This window comes from Emys orbicularis, chromosome 25 (genome assembly GCF_028017835.1).
Source record: "Emys orbicularis isolate rEmyOrb1 chromosome 25, rEmyOrb1.hap1, whole genome shotgun sequence".
NCBI classification, from domain to species: Eukaryota; Metazoa; Chordata; order Testudines; family Emydidae; genus Emys; species Emys orbicularis.
Window position 1 is genome coordinate 4,305,185 of NC_088707.1, and position 20,927 is coordinate 4,326,111.

Here is a 20,927-nt window from a genome sequence, read left to right on the forward strand (position 1 = left end):
TGGGCCCCATCTGGGCTCTCCCAGTGCCAGAGACAGGGTCATATGGAGGCAAAGCTCACCTTCCCTGGCCACGCCCACCTCCTCCCCAGAGCACCCTGAGAGCCACGTGGCTCGAGCTAAAGGGACATTAAAGGGAGAAAGTGAAAGCAGGAAACCAAACAGCTGAATGAAATGTAAGACTAAGATGTAAACGGCTGGAGCCCAGATTCTGTGGCGATTGGTGCCCTAGACATGGGCTGCTTCGGTCATCTCTCTGGTACACCTCTACCCCGATAGAACGCTGTCCTCGGGAGCCAAAAAATCTTATAGGTGAAACCGTGTTATATTGAACTTGCTTTGATCTGCTGGAGCGTGCAGCCCTGCCTCCCCGGAGCGCTGTTTTACTGTGTTATATCTGAATTCGTGTTATATCAGGTCACGTTATATTGGGGTAGAGGTGTACTTAGGTCTTGCATTACCATTGTATCCAGTCACCTCAATCCTTGTGCATTGATCCTCAACACCCTGGTGAGGTACAGAAGGGCTATGAACCCCATTTTACAGACAGATGACTGGAGGCAGAGATTAAGTGACCTGATCAAAGACATCTGTGGTGGAGCAGAGAATTGAACCCCAGTCTGACTAGTGTAGATCCCCGTTACCCCAACAAATAAGGTTGACATTATGACAGGTGAGGGGCACCAGCCTCAGAGTTGAAGGCCAGAGTCTGGAGGAAGAGGATAGATTCTGCAAATTATCAAGTCAGTCACTACATGCTGTCCCCACATGTCATGCTGCCTAGTCATTGGCAACCCAGAACAGCCCCGGGGCAAACCTCAGGGCATTTAAAGCAACCAGGAGTTCAGGTGTTTACAGGAATCTCTTGGGTCGAGATGGAACAGCTGTCTGATGTGGGGCTCGCAAATGGAACCCGGCCACACAAGACAAAGATTCTTTGAGCTTGAAGTAAAAGATTTAGGACAGTTAATTGCTTTGTTCAAGTCTCTGCATCCATCCCTGATGGACAGAAAGCTGCCTCTTCTCCAGAGACCATCTCCTCAGGTCACCAAAGGGTTAAGATAGCAACTCTGCATCACAGGGAACTCAGTTTCTCAACCCCTTCTGCTCAAGAGAGGGTTGCGTACACTCCTTGGAATCTCAGGAATTTCCCACTATTATCCCCACTTCCCTTTCACCAAAGGCGGGGCGAGAGGACTTTGAGCCCTTCCTTCTGCTTGGAGCAAGAGAGGCACTCCGGGTGCAGGCTCTGGTTCTCACCTTCCATTCCCTGCCTCCCTCCCCCCCAACCCCACCAAAAAACAAACAAACAAAAAATATCACGTCAGGAGACAGAATGGCTTCCATGTGTTTAAGACAGAGGATATCAGCCTTGCAAGATCAGAGTTAACCCTTGACAACAGCATTTACCTTTTGAGGTTTGGCTATTGGCTAGACTCATGTTTGTTGGTCTTTGAATCATGCACATAGGGATGCCCAGAAAGGAGACCCTTATCTGAGCTGATCAGCCATCACGAGCAGAGCTAGGTCTCTTCCTAGCCACAGCACTACTTCAAAAAGAGTTCTGGGAGTCCATGAAATCAGTGGCAAGATGATCACACACCAGGCCTCTAGACCCCCAGGGTCAGGGGCGGGCTCAGCCCTAGAAGTGGAGACTATTTGATCTTTGATCTGAAGGAAGGAACTACTCATTGCTTTGAGGTAAAAAAGGCTTACAGGATCCTGCATCTTGTACTGAAGGGTGCTGGAAAGCACCCAGCTCTTCACAAGGCTGCACTGACACCAAATAAGTGGGGAGGTCCTACCCAGTTTTCTTTTGTAGCTTCTCTGAAGTGTCCCTGCCCATGAAAGAGACCTGGCAAAAGACTGGGGGAGTTTGCTCATTGGAGACACACAGTAAGCACACAACCCTTGAATCCAAGTCAACATCCATTTCTACACCAGTTTAGGCATAAGCCTCAATCATCTTTCTGCCGTTTGGAACTGGCTTGTCAAAATGTAGCTCTTTAGAGCAGCCAGCCAGGATCTCATTGTATGAGCATCCAGCTTCTCTAGCCAGAGACAAGATGTTGGGATGAAACTCAGTACTGAGATCCAGCAGGCATGTCTACTGCTGAACACACATCCTGTCCTGTGTGCCTGTGACAACCTAGAGCCTTCCAGCAAGGTCTCCAACTCACAGCTGGGTCACTGATGTGGCCTATGTTAAAATCAGTAACAGAAATTCAAGGTAAGAGCCTGCAGGACCCAGATTTGACAGCATTGAACAGCCAACATCCAGGGCTGGCAATAAATATTCCTTTCTTTGGCCTGCAGAAACTAAACATATTGGTGCTACAGAAGTTTCCTGTTCTGCCTACATGTTAGAGCCAGAAGTGGAAGGTGCCAGGACATGACCTGTGCATAGCCAGAGAGAGTTAAGCAGCAAGTGACTCATTTCCTCACTTCACTCTAGCAATGCATCTCAGATCATCAGAACCTATAGAGATCATGCTCAACATGCCTGGGAGCCAGGAACTGCAGTGGTCCACTCCTAGTTCTAACACCAACTCCTGTGGCCTTGAGCAAGTCACTTAACCTCTGGCTGTTGCCAACACTTTTGGCAAAGATTTTCCTCATTGCTACAGTCCACGGGGTTGTCAGTAGTGGGGGGGAGCACTATGTTAGAGAAGCAACAGCAGCAGGAAGTTTTTGACAGCACACCTGGTGTAGCAAGGCCTGCACCTCAGTTCTACCCTAACCCCATTTGATAGTTTGGGGGGGGGGGGGTGGAGAATACCCACTTTATAATCAGGATTAAAGTATTTGATAAATGGAACAAGCTATACAAATTCTAAGCAGTATTAGCTTAACAGCTCTTAGAAAGAGAATTACTTGATATATGTAAAGCAGCAATGAAAAATCCCCTAGTACAAGCTGCTTTATAGTCATTCGACAGACATGTCAAATTAACAGTCAAATTCCTACCTATGAATTCAATGGGAGTAAGATTGGGGCCAATGATGCAGGGGGCAGCTGTATATTGCTACCACTATAACCTTAGAAGTTAAACTGATTTCTCTCTATTCATTTAGCTTTTGCACATTGAAACCAGAATGATCAGGCTTGTATGCACCAGTTTCACTCTCCCCTGCAGAGATTTAAAAGTCCAAGACAAAGGGAGATGGAGGATTATGAACAGGAAAAGGGGTTTACAGTAGAACTTTAAATAGGGTTTTGCAAAAGGGTTCACTTTGTTTTGATCCAAAAGATTAATCACTTGTAAGATACAGTGCAGATTAAGCACCGAAAGTGTTAATGCTTGCTCGTGTTCCATTATGAAGCATCCTGTACTCAAGTCCTCTTAAGAGGAAGACAAAGCTCCCTGGCTACTGAATTAAGTGGCATGACTACAGGAGGAGGAATGGAAAGTCCCTTTTGACAACAGAAGGATTGAGAGTAGGCAGTGATGACCAATCAGAAAGCTAACTTTGTGCCAATCCAGAAGTGACAGTGAACTGAATGGCCTCAGATTGGGGGCGTGGAACTTGTGTATTTGAAGAAAGCCCTGGTAGTAGAAACTCATTTTAAGCATCTTTCTTGTGAGAGCACACACGGTCAGAGCTGTGCTCTGCTTTCAAGTACCTCTCTGCTCTCACTCCTTTATATCCTCACTGCCCCTTTCATCTCTCCCAGGTACTTTCAGTCACTGTTATCACAGTATCTGAACACCTCACTCCGGTGTACTTATGACAACATCCTTGGTAAGTAGGGGAGTGCCATTTTCCTCCTCATTTTACAGATGGGCAAATTAAGGGACTTGCCAAAGGTCACAGGAAGCCTATGGCAGTGCAGGGAATTGAAACTGGATCTCTCAAGATCCTGACCGGCAACCCAGCCACTGGACCATCCTTATTCTTTGCATATAAAGGAGTTATTTCCCTCCCCCCAACCCTACGCTCAGCATGGTCCAGACTCCTTCCCTGAAGGCATTTTGCAAACGCCACATAGATCACCATAATGCATCCTTGTGATACATGGGCGAGGGTTCAAACACATTTCCCCCCACCACCACCAAGTTAGAGCTATCCTGTTCAGAGGGCTTAACTTGGCATTTAAGTCAGAGAGGATGTTTGCTTTCCTGTCTGGAGTGCCCCACTGTGGTACAGACGATAATCTAACTTGTCTCGAGTTGTGCGGCTTTGTTTAGAACGTTGAGATGGGACTGGTCTCTAACCCTCACCCCCCTCAAATAAGAGCGGGGGCATCAAGAATGGCTTTCGGTGCAAGCGTTCTGTGGGAGCAATGGGGAAGCAAATTCCAGCATCAAGAGACCTTAGCCAAGAACGTCCCCTGCATCCGCCGGCATCAGCTTGAACTTCCTGGCAGCTGGGAAGTGTCTAAGCAAAGTTCAAGGTAGCCAGAAACCAAGTCCTACAAAGTTTTGCAGAGCCAGCACAGCCCCTGAATGACACTTCCAGCATGACACTCTCCAAGGCGTTATTGGAATGAGGAGCAGAGACTTACGCATTGCAATACGGCTTCTTCTCATAGCCCTTGTAGTTTTTCATGTTTAGGGTCATCTTGCAGGTCTCGCAGTGGAAACATGCTTTATGCCAGAACTGCAAATAGACAAACAAGAGAACAGTTAACGTGAGACCTCTGCAATTCTAACAGCACATGATTCCTCTCCTCAGAAAGGATGTTCCTCAGAACAGCAGGTCCGAGCCTCTTTTCTGGAACTCAATGGCTCCTTCAGCTGACACAGGATCCTTCTGAGAGACTTTTCAAGGAAGAGATTAGATCAAGTGTTCCTACCAGCCTAGGACCCTGGGTTCACATCAGGGAGACCAGGCATCTTTACATACTAACAGGAAGGGGGGAAAAGAGCTATGGTTTTTAGTATTGTGGTAGCACAGTATGAAATAGTCCCTAACCATGAAGGGTTTACAATACAAATACACAAGACAAAGCAGGAGGCTATAATTTACAGGCAGCGTGAACAATGGTTTCCAAGCTCCACGTTAGTGCCATCTTTAATTTTGTGCCAAGGGGGGCTGCTACTGGGAGGGAGTTTGCTAATCAGAGAGACAAAAGGAAGAAGGCACATTAATGGGAGGGGAGAAAGGCCATGAGGAAAGAAAGAAAGCAGGGGAAGGGGAGCATGAAGGGAGCAAGGCTGAAGTGAAGCAAGTGAGGGAGGGAAAGAGAGCGAACAGATTGTCTGGAAGAACAAAAAAAGGAGTGGTAAAGATAAACTCAGAAGCCCAAAGGTCCCTGCTCCTGGTGCTTGCCTCTGCTCCCACTGGCTAGAGGTATGGATGCCCCCCCTTGCAGCAAATTCCTTCCCTGAGCTCATATGGTTGGGCAGAGGCAGAGCTACTTGAAACCTGGCAGGGGAACCCTTGCCCCCCTGGGGGGCACCTGGGATCAGCTCCCCTCTTCCCCTCCCCATGGCACAGCTGCACCTGCTGTAGTTGCTTTTCTCTGCTCCTACAGGCAGAGTGAGTGGCCCCCCAGAAAAAAACGGTTCTACTTTCATGCCATGGGGAAGCTTTGAACTGGGAAGAGATCGGTGTAGCTGAATGGAACTTTAGCCTGACAAGGCAGCATTTAACTAGGTTGAAATCCAGTAGTGAGGCAGCTTTGTCTTTCCCCACTTTTATGGGCACCCCATAAGGATACCCCATTTCCCCCACCCCAGTAAGAGGCCTGTACTCTAAACATATACAGAGCAGAATGCCAGTCCCAGTTGCTCCCTTACAGACCCCAAATGCAATACTTGCACTTAAATGGAGGCCAGAAAAGACATTCCTTGAAATCCAGTCCATGACCCACTTTTCTAATATGCCAACATTACAGGTTATGACATTCAGTGAACACACATCTACCCTGCCGAAGCATCTCCGAGATGCTAAGGCAGAAGGAAATATTTGCACTCAGAATCTGACTGACGGGACAAGCCTCCCTAAGCTGTAAGGAGTCCTGACAAAATTGTACCAACAGTACAGAAACAATCCAGACCTTCCCCGTGGTAACCTTGAAACCAACACTAGACCAGGGGTGGCCAACCTGTGGCTCCGGAACCGCTTGCGGCTCTTCAGAAGTTAATAAGCAGTTCCTTGCATGGGTGCCAATTCTGGGGCTGGAGCTACAGGCGCAAACTTTTCAATGTGCCAGGGGTGCTCACTGCTCAACCCCCAGCTCTGCCCCAGGTCCTGACCCCACTCCACCCCTTCCCCCCCAGAGCCTCCTGCATGCCATGAAACAGGTGATTGTGGTGGGCAGGAGGCACAGGGAGGGAGGGGGAGGTGCTGATCGGTGGGGCTGCCGGCGGGCAGGAGGTACTGGGGGCAGGAGAAGGGGGAGCTGATAGGGGGTTAACTGACATATTACTGTGGCTCTTTGACAATGTACATTGGTAAATTCTGGCTCCTTCTCAGGCTGGCCACCCCTGACCTAGGCTCCCATCTCTCAGCCGGACTCCCAGAAACATCTACAGCTACTAAGTGTACAAGTTACATGAAGGGGTGCTGCAGAGGAAACCCTCCAGGCCCAGACGCTCTGCTCATGCAGTGCCCAGAGGCTTCTCAGTGAGGGCATGGGAATAAAGCCTCCCCACCCAAGCAGAGCCCACCCATGCCAGCATGAGTTTCATCCGGCGTCAGATCACCCTCCTTCCCCACACCCAGAGAAATTCAAGTCATCATGAGGGCTAGAGACTTGCAAACCTAGGGGAATAACATGGTTTAAGAAGAGATAAACATAAGAATGGCCGTACTGGGTGAGACCAAAGGTCCATCTAGCCCAGTATCCTGTCTGCCGACAGTGGCCAATACCAGGTGCCCCAGAGGGAGTGAACCTAACAGGTAATCATCAAGTGATCTCTCTCCTGCCATCCATCCCCACCCTCTGACAAACAGAGGCTAGGGACACCTTTCCTTACCCATCCTGGCTAATAGCTATTAATGGGCTTAACCTGCATTAATTTATCCAGTTCTTTTAATCCCTGTTATAGTCCTAGCCTTCACAACCTCCTCAGGCAAGGAGTTCCACAGGTTGACTGTGTGAAGAACTACTTCCTTTTATTTGTTTTAAACCTGCCGCCCATTAATTTAATTTGGTGGCCCCTAATTCTTATATTATGGGAACAAGTAAATAACTTTTCCTTATTTACTTTCTCCACATCACTCATGATTTTATAGACCTCTATCATATTCCCCCCTTAGTCTCCTCTTTTCCAAGCTGAAGCAAGCCATGAAAGTCCCCCTTGAGGCTGCATTTCTATAGCCCCTGTCATGCTAAGGAGTCACTGCTAGCTGCATAGCGAAGCTCCCAACCCTGGATAAAAATCCCCAAGCTCTGGGTGGCCAGCTGCTGAATTTGCTGCTCTGTTGGGGTGCCAGCAGTAAGCTTCAGAACTCTCCCTGCACCCCTTCTCCCCCACAGAGGTTCAGCACAACTGGTGAAACATTTTGGAGATAAAACATGTGTAGACAAGGGCCAAGACGGAGCCTGTGCTACCTGCCCGTGGATACCACACCCAGGTGTATAAACACAGCCGCAGCCCAGCAAAAGAGGTTATGACTCAGCAGGAGTAGAGGGCGGCTGGCTCATTTCAGTTGCTCAGGGCAACGTATTTGTCCTTTCCTTGTGTGTCCCCACACGATAATTCTTCCACAATAGGCAGGTGTCTGTTCACCTAGGCAGTGGAAGGGGACTTCCTTTAGAGACCAGTCAGATTTTTTTCAGGCAATTTTGGCTCCATGCCCTTGGCAATGGTATAGTCCCACTTCAGCTTGCCTTGTTCTATCCACACATCCACCATGGGTTTCTATCTTTAACCCTCCCAGAACTTCAGCCTTGTGGAGGAAGAGGAAGGGCATGAATGGTCCAGTGGTCAGGGTGCAACACTTGGACAATTGGGTTTAATTCCCTGCCATCAGGCCTCCTGTGTGACCTTGAAGAAGTGACTTAAGGGCAGAGTTAAAGGCATTTAGCCTTCGGCACCTAGGTACTTTTGAAACCCCCCCTCTGCATCCCTTTAAGGCTCCAGCCCTTGGTCTCTGCTCCCCACCTGTACCATGGGGAAAACACAGACCTACTTGACAGGGGTGTTGCTTGGCTTCTCAAACTTTTGTGGCACAATCTCGGAGGTATTTATGATTCCCCCTTAGCCTAGTACCAGAGTGCCTCATGTCTTCAAAGCCAAGCTGGCAGATAACATCACTTAAATGGAGCCTCCTCTCTGAGGAATGCCCAGTCTTCAGGAGCCAGAGGGGATTGAGAACTCCTTCCTAGCTAGCATGGTTTGCGGAGATCACCCAGCCAGCCTTCCACAGCAGGCATCAGCTGTATCTAAGCATATGCAGAGGAGCTGGGCTTGGGCAGTATTCTCCCAGCCAGAGCGGACTAGATGCTCCTCCTCACATCAAACAGATTGCAACACAGTATTGTTTACCCAGACACTGCTGCAATAATCCACTGCAGGAGGAGAGACTAGAACAATCCAAAGAGCTTACACTAGCACGGGAAGAGGGCGAGGAGAGCAACCCCACACTGGTCACCTATGCCAGGCATACATTATCGACCCCTCACCCTCTAGCCCAGGGGTCAGCAACCTTTCAGCAGTGGTGTGCCGAGTCTTCATTTATTTACTCTAATTTAAGGTTTCACGTGCCAGTCATACATTTTAATGGTTTTAGAAGGTCTCTTTCTAAGTCTATACTATATAATGAAACTATTGTATGTAAAGTAAATAAGGTTTTTTAAATGTTTAAGAAGCTTCATTTAAAATTAATTTAAAATGCAGAGCCCCCCAGACTGGTGGCCAGGACACGAGCAGTGTGAGTGCCACTGAAAATCAGCTCACGTGCCGCCTTCAGCACGTGTGCCATAGGTTGCCTACCCCTGCTCTAGCCAAACAGGCCAGGGGATTCCCACAAAGCAGCCGTATTCCTGTGCAATCCTCTAACTCCCCCCGCTCCTCACCCCTAGGAGCAGAGTCTAGCTACTGCTGCATTGTACAGCTCACTCCACAGCCAGTCTGATGTTTGGTAAGAAGTCTAGCCTGCCAGGACAGGTCCCAAGCAGGCTGTGCCTGCATCCTAAAGAGGGCTACTGCAATTTGCTACTTCTCAAACGGTTAGGGCATGGCTACACTCGGAACTCCAAAGCGCTCCCACGGCAGCGCTTTGGAGTGCGAGTGTGGTCGCGGCTCCACCTCCCCAAGGGGATTAGCTTACAGCGCTGGGAGCGCGGCTCACGGCACTGTTTACACTGGCGCTTTACAGCGCTGTAACTTGCTGCGCTCAGGGGGGTGTTTTTTCACACCCCTGAGCGAGAAAGTTGCAGCGCTGTAAAGCGCCAGTGCAGCCATAGCCTAAGTAAGTTGTGCTTGTTGCCCAGGCCACACTTGTACATCTGAAGTATCTACTCCTCAAGTCAATTACAGTTAGTAGCAAAAAGATTTCTCAGCTGTGCTGAGGGAAGCTTAGCACCACAGGTATCACCACTGGCCCTTACGCGACTAAAGCCTCAAGTAATGCGTTAATATACCACCGCGAAACTATTTTGGAAACACCACACGCTACTTCAGTCAGCCTGTTTGAAATATTCTGAACTCAGAGCGCAGACAGGTTCTTGGTCTGCTTTTTTAATCCATTAGAATGAAATCTAAAAAGTCAGAACCATGAAGTCACCTGACACCAGCTTTTTGGTGGGTTTGTTAACTTAGCAATTACAGCCACAACTGCTAGACCAGGCACCACTTGCTCCAGTTATGAGACACACACAGGACATAGATCATTTCCACAACGGATGTCACAGCCTCCTCACACGACATTTTATCTGGAGAGCTGATAGGAGTCCATGAAGAAGGGGGCGGGGAAAATATGCTACAACTGCCACACACAATATGTACTCCCTGAAGCCTCAACTGATTGTCACCTAGAGACTTTTGAATCAGTTACCTTGTCACAATACCAGTAAAGCCCTGATCCAAACAGAATAGTTCCCCCCCCCCCCGCACCTGCTGAGCCCTTAGTGCTTAGATTCTCACTTCTCCATCAATTTTCGCAATGCAGATTTAGAGACACAAATTGCCTTTTCCTCATTTCCTTGGAGCTGCCAGGTATGGCTCAGAATTGGAGTGCTTAGTACAGCTGAGGTGCAGAGTCCATTCTACTAAAGCACCTACATTTTGAGCATAAGAACGGCCATACTGGGTCAGACCAAAGGTCCATCAAGCCCAGTATCCTGTCCTCTGACAGTGGCCAATGGCAGATGCCCCAAAGGGAATGAACAGGCAGGTTATCATCAAGTGTTCCATCCCCTGTCGCCCATTCCCAGCTTCTGGCAAACAGAGGCTAGGGACACCATTCCTGCCCATCCTGGCTAATAGATTCATGGAGGATAGGTCCATCAATGGCTATCTAGCTCCCTTTTGAACCCCGTTATGGTCTTGGCCTTCACAACATCCTCTGGCAAAGAGTTCCACTGTTTGGCAGTGCATTGCGTGAAAAAAATACTTGTGTGTGTTTTAAACCTGCTACCTATTAGTTTCATTTGGTGGCCCCTTGTTTTTGTATTATGAGAAGGAGTAAACAACAACACTTCCTTATTTATTTTCTCTATACCACTCATGATTTTATAGACGTCTATCATATCCCCCCTTAGTTGCCTCTTTTCCAAGCTGAAAAGTCCCAGTCTTATTATCTCTCCTCATATGGAACCTGTTCCATACCCCTAATTATTTTTGTTGCCCTTTTCTGAACCTTTTCCAATTCCAATATATCTTTTTTGAGATGGGGCAACCACATCAGCACGCAGTATTCAAGGTGTGGGTGTACCGTGGATTTATATAGAGGTAATATGATTTTTTCTGTCTTATTATCTACCCCTTTCTTGATGATTCCCAACATTCTGTTTGCTTTGACTGCCACTGCACATTGAGTGGGTGATTTCAGAGAACTATCCACAATGACTCCAAGATCTTTCTTGAGCAGTAACAGCTAATTTAGACCCCATCATTGTACGTGTATAGTTAGGATTATGTTTTCCCAATGTGAATTACTTTGCATTTATCAACATTAAATTTCATCTACCATTTTGTTGCCCAGTCACCCAGTTTTGTGAGATCAGGATGCAGGAGAAAAGAATCAAGGTGCACTGGCATGGCTCTTGGTGAAACCTAATGGCCCTTTCCTACATGCCTCTGCTCCCCAGAAGCCCCTCAGCCTTCATCTTTGGTTCAGTTCCAGCAGCAGCACTAAAGCAAGCACCTGGCGGTGCTCAGACTTTCTGCCACCGTCACTCAGACCTGCTCAGAGTAGAGTTAAACTAGGTGGACATTCAGACACAGGATTTCCAAAAAAGGTGAGTGGTTGAGGTTTGTAGCAGATTACAGCTTACATCAGGCCAGCCATTGAGGGGCAGCATTAAAGGATCACCATAGATACTGCTAGAACACCCTACATCAAGGTCAGCATTAGTTGTGCTGGCATGGGAATTTGCAATTGCCAGCTCAGAGGAAATTGTCGTCAACTGAGCCAAAACAGCACCCACGGATGCAGGATGCACAGTAGAAGTAGGAATGAAAAATCCTTCTAGCTACAACTCAACCAGGCACCGTTGCTATGCTTGCATTGGATATTTAAGTCCAATAAGGACTCTAGAAAACACAGCCACTACACAATCAAGACCAGATACAATGGGGTTTGGGCCACAGGAGTTATTTAGTTCAGCTTTAAAAGAATGATTCATTAAATAGAAAGAAAGCAACATCATGTGTTAAAAATGTGAGCAACAGGGTCCATTGTGACTCAGGAATGCTGTAGCTAAAACATCTGCATTCTCCAAGCTGCTCCTTTAGTCCCTAAACTGGTCATCCCAGGACCCTACAGGGGTGGGGGTGGGAGTGGGAGTGGAAAAGAGGGTGGGGAAACGCACAGCAGCACACGATAGTTTATCTACAAAAAGGGGACCCATTAGAGCTGATGGAAGACTTTTCTGGGCCAGTGACAAACAAACAGATTCCAATAACCAGACGACCATTTGAGTTCTCAATGGAGAATCAACAGTATTAGAGCTTTACTGAGCTCTCCAGCCCTGGTATAACACACAGAATCCAGTCACCACTAGTAACAGTTGTGATCATTTATTTATTTAATAAAAAGAGGAATTTGCCCTTCTAAAAAAGCCTACGAAACTGACATTAAAAGACAAGGTATTCAGATACTATCGGTGATGAAGCCGTGCAAGAATCTATATAGAATATATTTAAATCTGGAGCAGAACAAAAATATGAATTGGAACCGAAAAGTGAAAAAGCCATCTAACTTAAAACAGATGAGGGGCTCTCAACTTCAAGGGGAAGCATCAACTGTTTCTTTCCATTTTATCTGTTTAGACACCCAGCTGCACTCCTAACACAGGAAGAAGAAGAAAAAAAAAAAAAAAAGAAGAAAAACCAGAACAGTGGCTACCGTTTCCTTTGCTACTTGCCTTGATGTTCAGAAATGACTTTCTTAAATTATGAAAAGCAGTATCTGGACATTACAGTCTGCTGGCCTTTGCTTTTTTTAAGCAGGCTCTTAGGGGAGCCTAATGAACAAAGTTGATCTAATTCAGTGTGTCATTTCCAGACCAACTCTTCTGACCTTCAAACATTCTTGCAAGAATTTGCCTGGAAAGAAGTCAGATTCAGTAAATCCTTGTGCCAGATTCAGCCATTCTACAGTTTTGTTTTGTTTTTCCAGAGAAGCTAGGAAGAGGTTTTTGTATCCAGCTAGGAACTTGTTCTTCCAAGAAGGGAAGAGATCTGGGCTGGAATCAGACATTTTTTTTTTTTTTTTTTTTTTTTTAAAGCGACACCCACAGACTCGGCAGAAAGTTGAGCACAATCTCCCATGCCCTAAAGCGAAAGGGGAAGGTTGTATCCCGGGGCGTGTATTAGCAGCTGGGGGGGGGGAGGGAAGAGAAGATAAGGGGCCTGCAACTGTGACACACACTACTGAAGTACATCGTCTTCTGCACCCCCTCCCCCCATCCCCTTCCCCCCAAACCCCCAGACCCTCCTTCTCCCCCCAATCCCCTGCATTCACCCCCCCCCCCAAAAGCTTAGAGCCCCTCCAACTCACCCCCTGCCTCCCGGACGCCCCAAAGACCGAGCACCCTCACAAAGCCCCCCCCAGCAGGGCCCCCCCCAGGGGAACGTGCCCCCCCCCAGCCAGGCCCCCCCCCGCGCTGAGGCGGCAGCTGCCCCCGGCCGCGGCTCCTCACCTTGTCCAGGCAGTTCACCTTCTCGGTGGGGTAGACGATCTTGCCGCAGCGGGCGCAGTTGGGGTTCATGGCCGGGCTCCGTCCGTCGGTCGCTCCCCGGGCGGCTGCAGCGGGCTCTGGCCTCCGCCTCCGCCGCGGCGCCCCTAATAAACACGGGGAGGGGCCGCGGGGGCGCGCTCGGGGGAGGGGCCGGGCCGGGAGCGCGCGGAGGGGACTGGGCGGCCGCGGGGGCGCGCCGTAGCGGGGGGGGGGCGCTGCAGGCACACGCGACTCCTCCCCCTCATACACACACAAACACACAGCTCTCCGAGTCCACTCAGCCCCCGCATAGACACCGGGCACACTCACCCACACACCTCCACACTCATACACACACACACATACTGCCACACACACACACACACACACACACACACAGCTCTCCGAGTCCACTCAGCCCCCGCATAGACACCGGGCACACTCACCCACACACCTCCACACTCATACACACACACACATACTGCCACACACACACACACACACAGCTCTCCGAGTCCACTCAGCCCCCGCATAGACACCGGGCACACTCACCCACACACCTCCACACTCATACACACACACACATACTGCCACACACACACACACACACACACACACAGCTCTCCGAGTCCACTCAGCCCCCGCATAGACACCGGGCACACTTACCCACACACCTCCACACTCATACACACACACACATACTGCCACACACACACACACACACACACACAGCTCTCCGAGTCCACTCAGCCCCCGCATAGACACCGGGCACACTCACCCACACACCTCCACACTCATACACACACACACATGCCACACACACACACACACACAGCTCTCCGAGTCCACTCAGCCCCCGCATAGACACCGGGCACACTCACCCACACACCTCCACACTCATACACACACACACATACTGCCACACACACACACACACACACACACACAGCTCTCCGAGTCCACTCAGCCCCCGCATAGACACCGGGCACACTTACCCACACACCTCCACACTCATATACACCCCCTCATACACACACACATACACACACACACATACACACACACAGAGCTCTCCGAGTCCACTCAGCCCCCTCATAGACACCGGGCACACTCACCCACACACCTCCACGCTGCCACACTCAAATACACACTCCCACCACACATCTCCACACAGACACACTCATACACACACATCTCCACACAGACACATTCGGCATGCACACACCACACATCTCCACACTGTCACACTCACATGCACACCACACCCACACTGCCACACTCATATACACACCCCCACCACACATCTCCACACAGACACACTCATACAGACACATCTACACACAGTCACACTCATACGCACAGGACACACTCACCCCCACCACACATCTATTCACACGAGCCCCCCATAGTCACACTCATACCCCCCACCTCTATATAGAAACACACAAATCTCCACATACCGTCACACTCACACCTCATTCCCCATCCAAACACACACCCCACACATGTACACATGCAGCCAGACACAAAACCTCACACACTGGACACCTCTTCACCCAGTCCCACTCACATAGGCATCTCCACATAGTCACACACACACACACACACACACACACACACACACTCCAGAATCACACGCACCCAACACACTATCTCCACATACAGTCACACACAGACATAGAATCATAGAATATCAGGGTTGGAGGAGATCTCAGGAGGTATCTAGTCCAATCCCCTGCTCAAAGCAGGACCAACACCAAGTAAATCAACCATACCCCGCACCACAACTCACCCACCTTCCACACACACCCTGAATACATCTCCACATATAGTCACACATGTGCCATATGTCTCCACACACCAGCACACTCCAACACACCACATACCATACAACCAGCCCACATCCCCATACCCATTCACACCCAAAACCTCACTCATCAGCCACACACACTCCATACACATCCCTTTTCTGTAAATCTAACACACACACACACACACACACCCCTCCCTCTGTGTAAGCTGAACACAACTTCTCACACAAACACACACACACACACACACCTCCCTTCTCATGGTGAAATACTCACACACTTAATATTCACATACAACTCTCTTCTGACAGTGCATGACTAACACACTCAATACACACACACACTTCCTCCAATACTCAGATTGTTGACGCCAATCTGGTCGCATTCAAAAACCCTTTTAGACAAACTGAGCTCGAGAGCGGGGGTATAGCTCAGTGGTAGAGCATTTGACTGCAGATCAAGAGGTCCCTGGTTCAAATCCGGGTGCCCCCTTGAAAAATTTTTGTGAATTCTTATTTTTAATCCTATTTAGAGTAAAGCATAATTTTTGCACGTATTGAGCAAAAGAAAAAAACTAAACCTATAGTTTCTACTGCAAAAATTATTTAACGTCAATGAGTCAGTTACTGCTGCAGAGAGGCCTTTTCAGCTTTCCTTTTTGCCCAGTAGAGGGGGTATGGCTCAATGACAGAGTATTTGCCTAGTATTTTAAATAAATGTAGTTAAAATTCTGTGTGTGTAAGGAAAGCAGTTTTTATTATTATAAAAAATAAGCTGTCTAGTGCCACAAATTTCCACAGCACTTTACAAGCACAGAGTAATGCGATTTATATTTATATAATTTGTGTATCAGTCAAGAGGACCATATCTTGCATTCTCAAGACAATTGGCTAAATTATCCAATAATAATTTCTTTCTATAAGCTTGCTTAGCCATAGCTCTGGAGGTTTCTGCTTCAAATTGACATGTTATTTGCCATAAACCCCTTTGAATTCCAGAATTGAGTTGTTTGGAAGTGTGAAATATAGATGCAAAAATTAGCATTTCATTCATGACTAAAATGAACCAGCTAGGACCCACCAAAATCAGAATCATTTCTCTGAACCACATTACATTTTGGGAATTAGGATCATATGAGACCCAGAACCCCTGGTTTTGTGATTGCCAACCAAAGCCCCCACTAGCCAACATTTATCAAAACCCCAATCCGTTTAAAATAGTCCACTTTCAGTAAGGTTTTTGTTTTTGTATTATAGTCTTCTATATAATAGCAGCATTGAATGGACACAGCAAAACTTCACACAAAGATAAGTGGAGGTTCCCCAGCATGAAATACCTTATTGTAATGAATTTGGTGTGCTTGTCCATGAGAAACAGCTGTGTAACGAACTGGCAGGTGCACACACATATATACACACACATATCATCGCCCACTACTGGATGGAATCCAAACTGCTCATGCATCATAGGACCTGTACTGCTAACAGCTGATGGAGATGCTCACTGGCAGGCTATGGTTTTGAAGCAGGAGTATTCAAGTTCTATCCTTGTTACTGCTGTGAAGCTTGGAGTGCCCACGGTAGCAAGGGTGACCAGATAGCAAGTGTAAAAAATCGGGACGGGGTGGAGGGTAATAGGTGCCTATATACGAAAAAGCCCCCAAAATCGGGACTGTCCCTATAAAATCAGGACATCTGGTCATCCTACACGGTATGCAGCAAGAGTGACAACTCTGAAGTCCTAGTTAGCTATGAGTTTGTTACAATATTAGCCTTGCCTGCCATACATTGCCTTTTGTATGTCAGTTTTCCATATCCATGATCATATGTCATCAATCCTCCATTGCATAAATGTACATTCACAAGTTTTGTGCACCTGCTGACACAGCAGCGACAGCATGATACGTGTTGCATCCAGGTCTCATGGAGTCAATCTCATAAAAAGTTGGCAACATTTGTCTTTTGTTCTCCCATAAGGATGGGAGGCGGCAGAGTCACCAAAAAAATTCAATCTTGTGCAAATGTGTCTAACCCCGGATTTAGCATTAAATAAATAAGTATCGTTCATTCTGTGCTGGTGAAGGGGTACCAGCCTACCGACCTTACAAACATACCAGGGTCACTGCTCTACCAACATTCCATGTTCCCTAACCTGTACTATCTAACCAGGCCTATCAACATCTTTATAAAATCCCCAATTACAGTGGTATCAATATACACGCTAACAGCTAAGGACTCTAGCAACACAGGAGGAAATTAATCAAATTACAAAATGAGGTGATGGATATACACTCTTTGCTCCATAGTGAGATTGTCAGTCATGAAACTTAATTTGTTTTGTGGGGTTTGGACTGAGATCGGGCTTAAATATTTGAAACTGTGTACTCAAAGGTTAGGCAGTGTCTCCAGTAGTAATTCAATACTGCTTTCTGGGAAATAAGTATTTAATTGCTTATGCAATGAGATCTTCAGGGGGATAGAAAATGTAAAGATTTTGTATATATTTGTAAAGCGCCATGTACTCGGATAACATCATATAAGTGTTTTGTAATAATAACACTATTATTAAATGGACTTTAGCAGAAGAGAAATACTCCAATGTTCCAATATTTGATTAAGAATTTAATCATCTCTTTTTCAAAGCCTGATGCATGTACTACCTAAAACCTCTGTGAATTCTGACAAGCCCTGCTAAATATCAACGACAAAGCAAAAAAACATGCTAGGGCCTGAAATTAGTGTTATGAAATACTGAATGATTGATCATTAAAATAGCCCATTAATAAGAGATTAGTTAGCAATTAACCACGCTTTCTTACAAGTCCTGCCTTCTTGCAATTTTTGCTTTAATTAAAATAAATAAAATCACAACAAACTTCTATAAGATTTTGTAATTGCTAACTTCATAATGATTAAATCGGGGTTGTTTAATTTCTCATAAATAGAACATCTGTACAGATATTGGAGTTTAGCTGTGCAAGGGTGATTGATTTCATTAATCATTAGATGTGTAGTTTCAACTTTGAGCAATTACTGTAAGAGAAAGAGACAGAATTCTATAGTACTTTCAATACAGCAAAAGCAAATTATGTACCCTAGGAGCAGATGGAGGGCATCTAGATTTGAACTATGGACTACTTGATCTGTAGTTATATATGCTACCCTTGAACCATGGCTCATATCCAAAGTCTGTTTTATTTTACCAGCTATGATTGTGGAATGACTGATGTTAAAGCGACATCATGGTCTGCATTTACACTGATTTTTTTTCCAAGGGGGAAGTGAACTGGAGTCTGAAAACAACAAGCAAAGGTGGTGCACATCTGAATCACAGAAGAGTATGAGCTGCTAGAGTAAAATGCTTTGCCACCTACATGGACCTAAGCAAAGAGAAATCTATGTAGTCATCATTTAGAACTGTATCAAAAGCCCATTGAAGTTAATGGAAGTTTTTCCTTTGCCGTGCATACAATGACAAGTAGAAGTGTCAAATTGTTACTCTATAACTTGAATTTCCGACTGTAGCAAACAAGCTGTCTGTGCACCTGATTCAGTTTCCAAATAGTCATGTTCACACATGCAACCATTCCTTCAAATCCTTTTTCATTTATTTACAATCATTTGGAAAGCCATGTATATCTGAAACAGGCTGTTGGACAAAAATACTAATCTCCAGCTCCAAGAAGCTGTGGGAGTATAATGTGGTGACAGAACAAGAGCTGCTGGATTTAAATACATCTGCCCTCTGTGTGTGATTATGTGTTATGGTTTCTTTAAATTAAAGTTATTAGAGTGAATGGTGCTGAATATATACTTCAAGCAATTCAGATGAATATATTACAAATACCTATAAAAGAAAATATACGGCCCTTTTGTCAGTGAGATAAATATACAGATATTCAGTGACATCCATTAGTCTAATATTCTCGCTTTTCTAAACAGATTTTCAAAGCCGACCCCTATTTCTTGAACAACGCTGATTGCTATTCTGAGACAGGCTTTAATGCAAGCCAGGCCACACGCAGCTTGTTCATTTCAAGATTCTGCTCAAAAATTGACTTCCCCCTTTTTTAACCCCCCAGAGGCCTTGATCTGGCCTACTTCAAATACCGTCCTGTCTCTTATCACCTAGCCCAACATGCCCCAAACCTTTAAAAGCAGCTTAACAAAGCCAGGTGGGCCCCTCCTTTACCCACAAAGACAGGAACCACTGCTCTGCACACACTCCCCACCTAATCCTTTGTGACTACCTAGGGGGCACACCCCACACTTCGGGAAGCACTGGGCCTTCTTGTCTCTCTACATAACCTCCCTGCTGTTAGAGCAAGAGCCTTCTTCTCTACAGCACCTGTCATCTGAAACAGGCTGTATCTCTCCACTTCGTCAACTCAGATATCCCCTGAAAGCAAGATCTTTTATTCCATGTCTCTTCATTTCTTGGGCTTTCTACTAGTAATACATTATTTTCATCAGCCTTGCAAAATTTTACTCACCAGCATCTTCATGGCAAAGGGCAAGTAGATTCTGTGGCGGGGCCAGTACATTTCCATTACTGTTTCAGAAGGATGATGTAATTACGTAATAGCCTTTTGGGGGGCGGTTCACATGCAAGGCACTATACAAAATGGACTTGCATGGCCAATAGCAACTGAGCCATAGGCCAATGCATCAAAACCAAAATATATTACACTCAAACTTAAAACTAAATCCAGAATTTTAAAATATGAGAATACATATAAATACATATAAAAAAACATAACCCAATTAAACCATATGCAATCACTTTGCCACTTGCCTTTCCCTTATTTTAGTGGCTGACCATGCCAATAGGGTAATCGCTCAGATCACAGATATACTGTTAGTGCCTAATAAATGTTCTATTTTCTGAGAGGTCGTAGAAAAAGGCATCCAGGTCAATACCACGGAAAGCCATTTTGAGCTCAAGTGGCAATACAAATTACAATATAATAAATAATGGGGCATGTTTTCCACCTTTCCAGAGCCACATGGACAGAGGCAGTTATATTTCTCAATGCCAATATATCAGACTTCTGAGTAAGCTGTCTGCAGCGATTGAAAAAGGACAACTATAAAGGCCCTACTTAACTTGTTATTGCACAAACGTATCTGGCATACCCATGAGTCTTTTTAACAAGGGGGAACCCAGGTGACATAGTTATAATGGAAACAACTGCCATGTCTAGGTGCTTATTAATGACTTCTAATCTCGGTTTGATTAGGGATTTCACATTTTTAAACTTAAATCTAATCATTTTCCAATTCTGAGAAACCTAGTGAATGCAAAGAATTTTGAATATACTCTAACCAAGGAAGTTTATGTGAAAAAACCCTGCTGAGCTGTTCCTCTAAGCATAGCCTTGGCAAATGTTGTGGATGCATACCATGAACGCGAAGCCAACAATTTATATCACAGAAACTCGCATTGCACAGTATTTGGGCGGTGTTACATTGTATTTCTCTCAGTTGTTACAAACCACATGTTTATTGTCAGTGGTTATTTTTGCGGCCATGAAATGGCAAGATATTTGTTTGCTACTGAAGTAATTATTTGAAACATATATTTCCCATTATTAACTTTCAAGCCGTCAAGATACTTTGCTAGAGTTGTATACAGGGAGGGCTCGAACGGCAGGATAGTTGAACTATTACACCAGGGGTAGGCAACCTATGGCACGCGTGCCGAAGGCGGCACGTGAGCCGATTTTCAGTGGCATTCACACTGCCTGGGTCTTGGCCACCGGTTCGGGGGGCTCTACATTTTAATTTAATTTTAAATGAAGCTTCTTAAAACATTTTAAAAACCTTATTTACTTTACATACA

General features: G+C 46.2%; 1 protein-coding gene and 1 non-coding gene across 2 annotated transcripts in view; one reads left to right on the top strand and one right to left on the bottom strand.

Annotated features, from left to right (window-relative positions):
• The window catches only part of LASP1 (LIM and SH3 protein 1), a 56,241-nt gene extending 42,872 nt beyond the window's left edge, over positions 1 to 13,369 (bottom strand). Inside the window, exons 1-2 of the mRNA XM_065422480.1 lie at positions 13,258 to 13,369; positions 4,504 to 4,598 (exon numbers count right to left, since the gene is read on the bottom strand). Of these exons, the coding sequence (XP_065278552.1) occupies positions 4,504 to 4,598; positions 13,258 to 13,326 (164 nt within the window). The 5' untranslated portion in view covers positions 13,327 to 13,369. The remainder of the gene's footprint in view (positions 1 to 4,503; positions 4,599 to 13,257) is intronic.
• A 2,137-nt stretch (positions 13,370 to 15,506) lies between these two features.
• TRNAC-GCA (transfer RNA cysteine (anticodon GCA)) lies at positions 15,507 to 15,578 on the top strand. The gene has a single exon. It is a non-coding gene; the product is annotated as a tRNA-Cys (tRNA).
• The last annotated feature ends 5,349 nt before the right edge of the window (positions 15,579 to 20,927 follow it).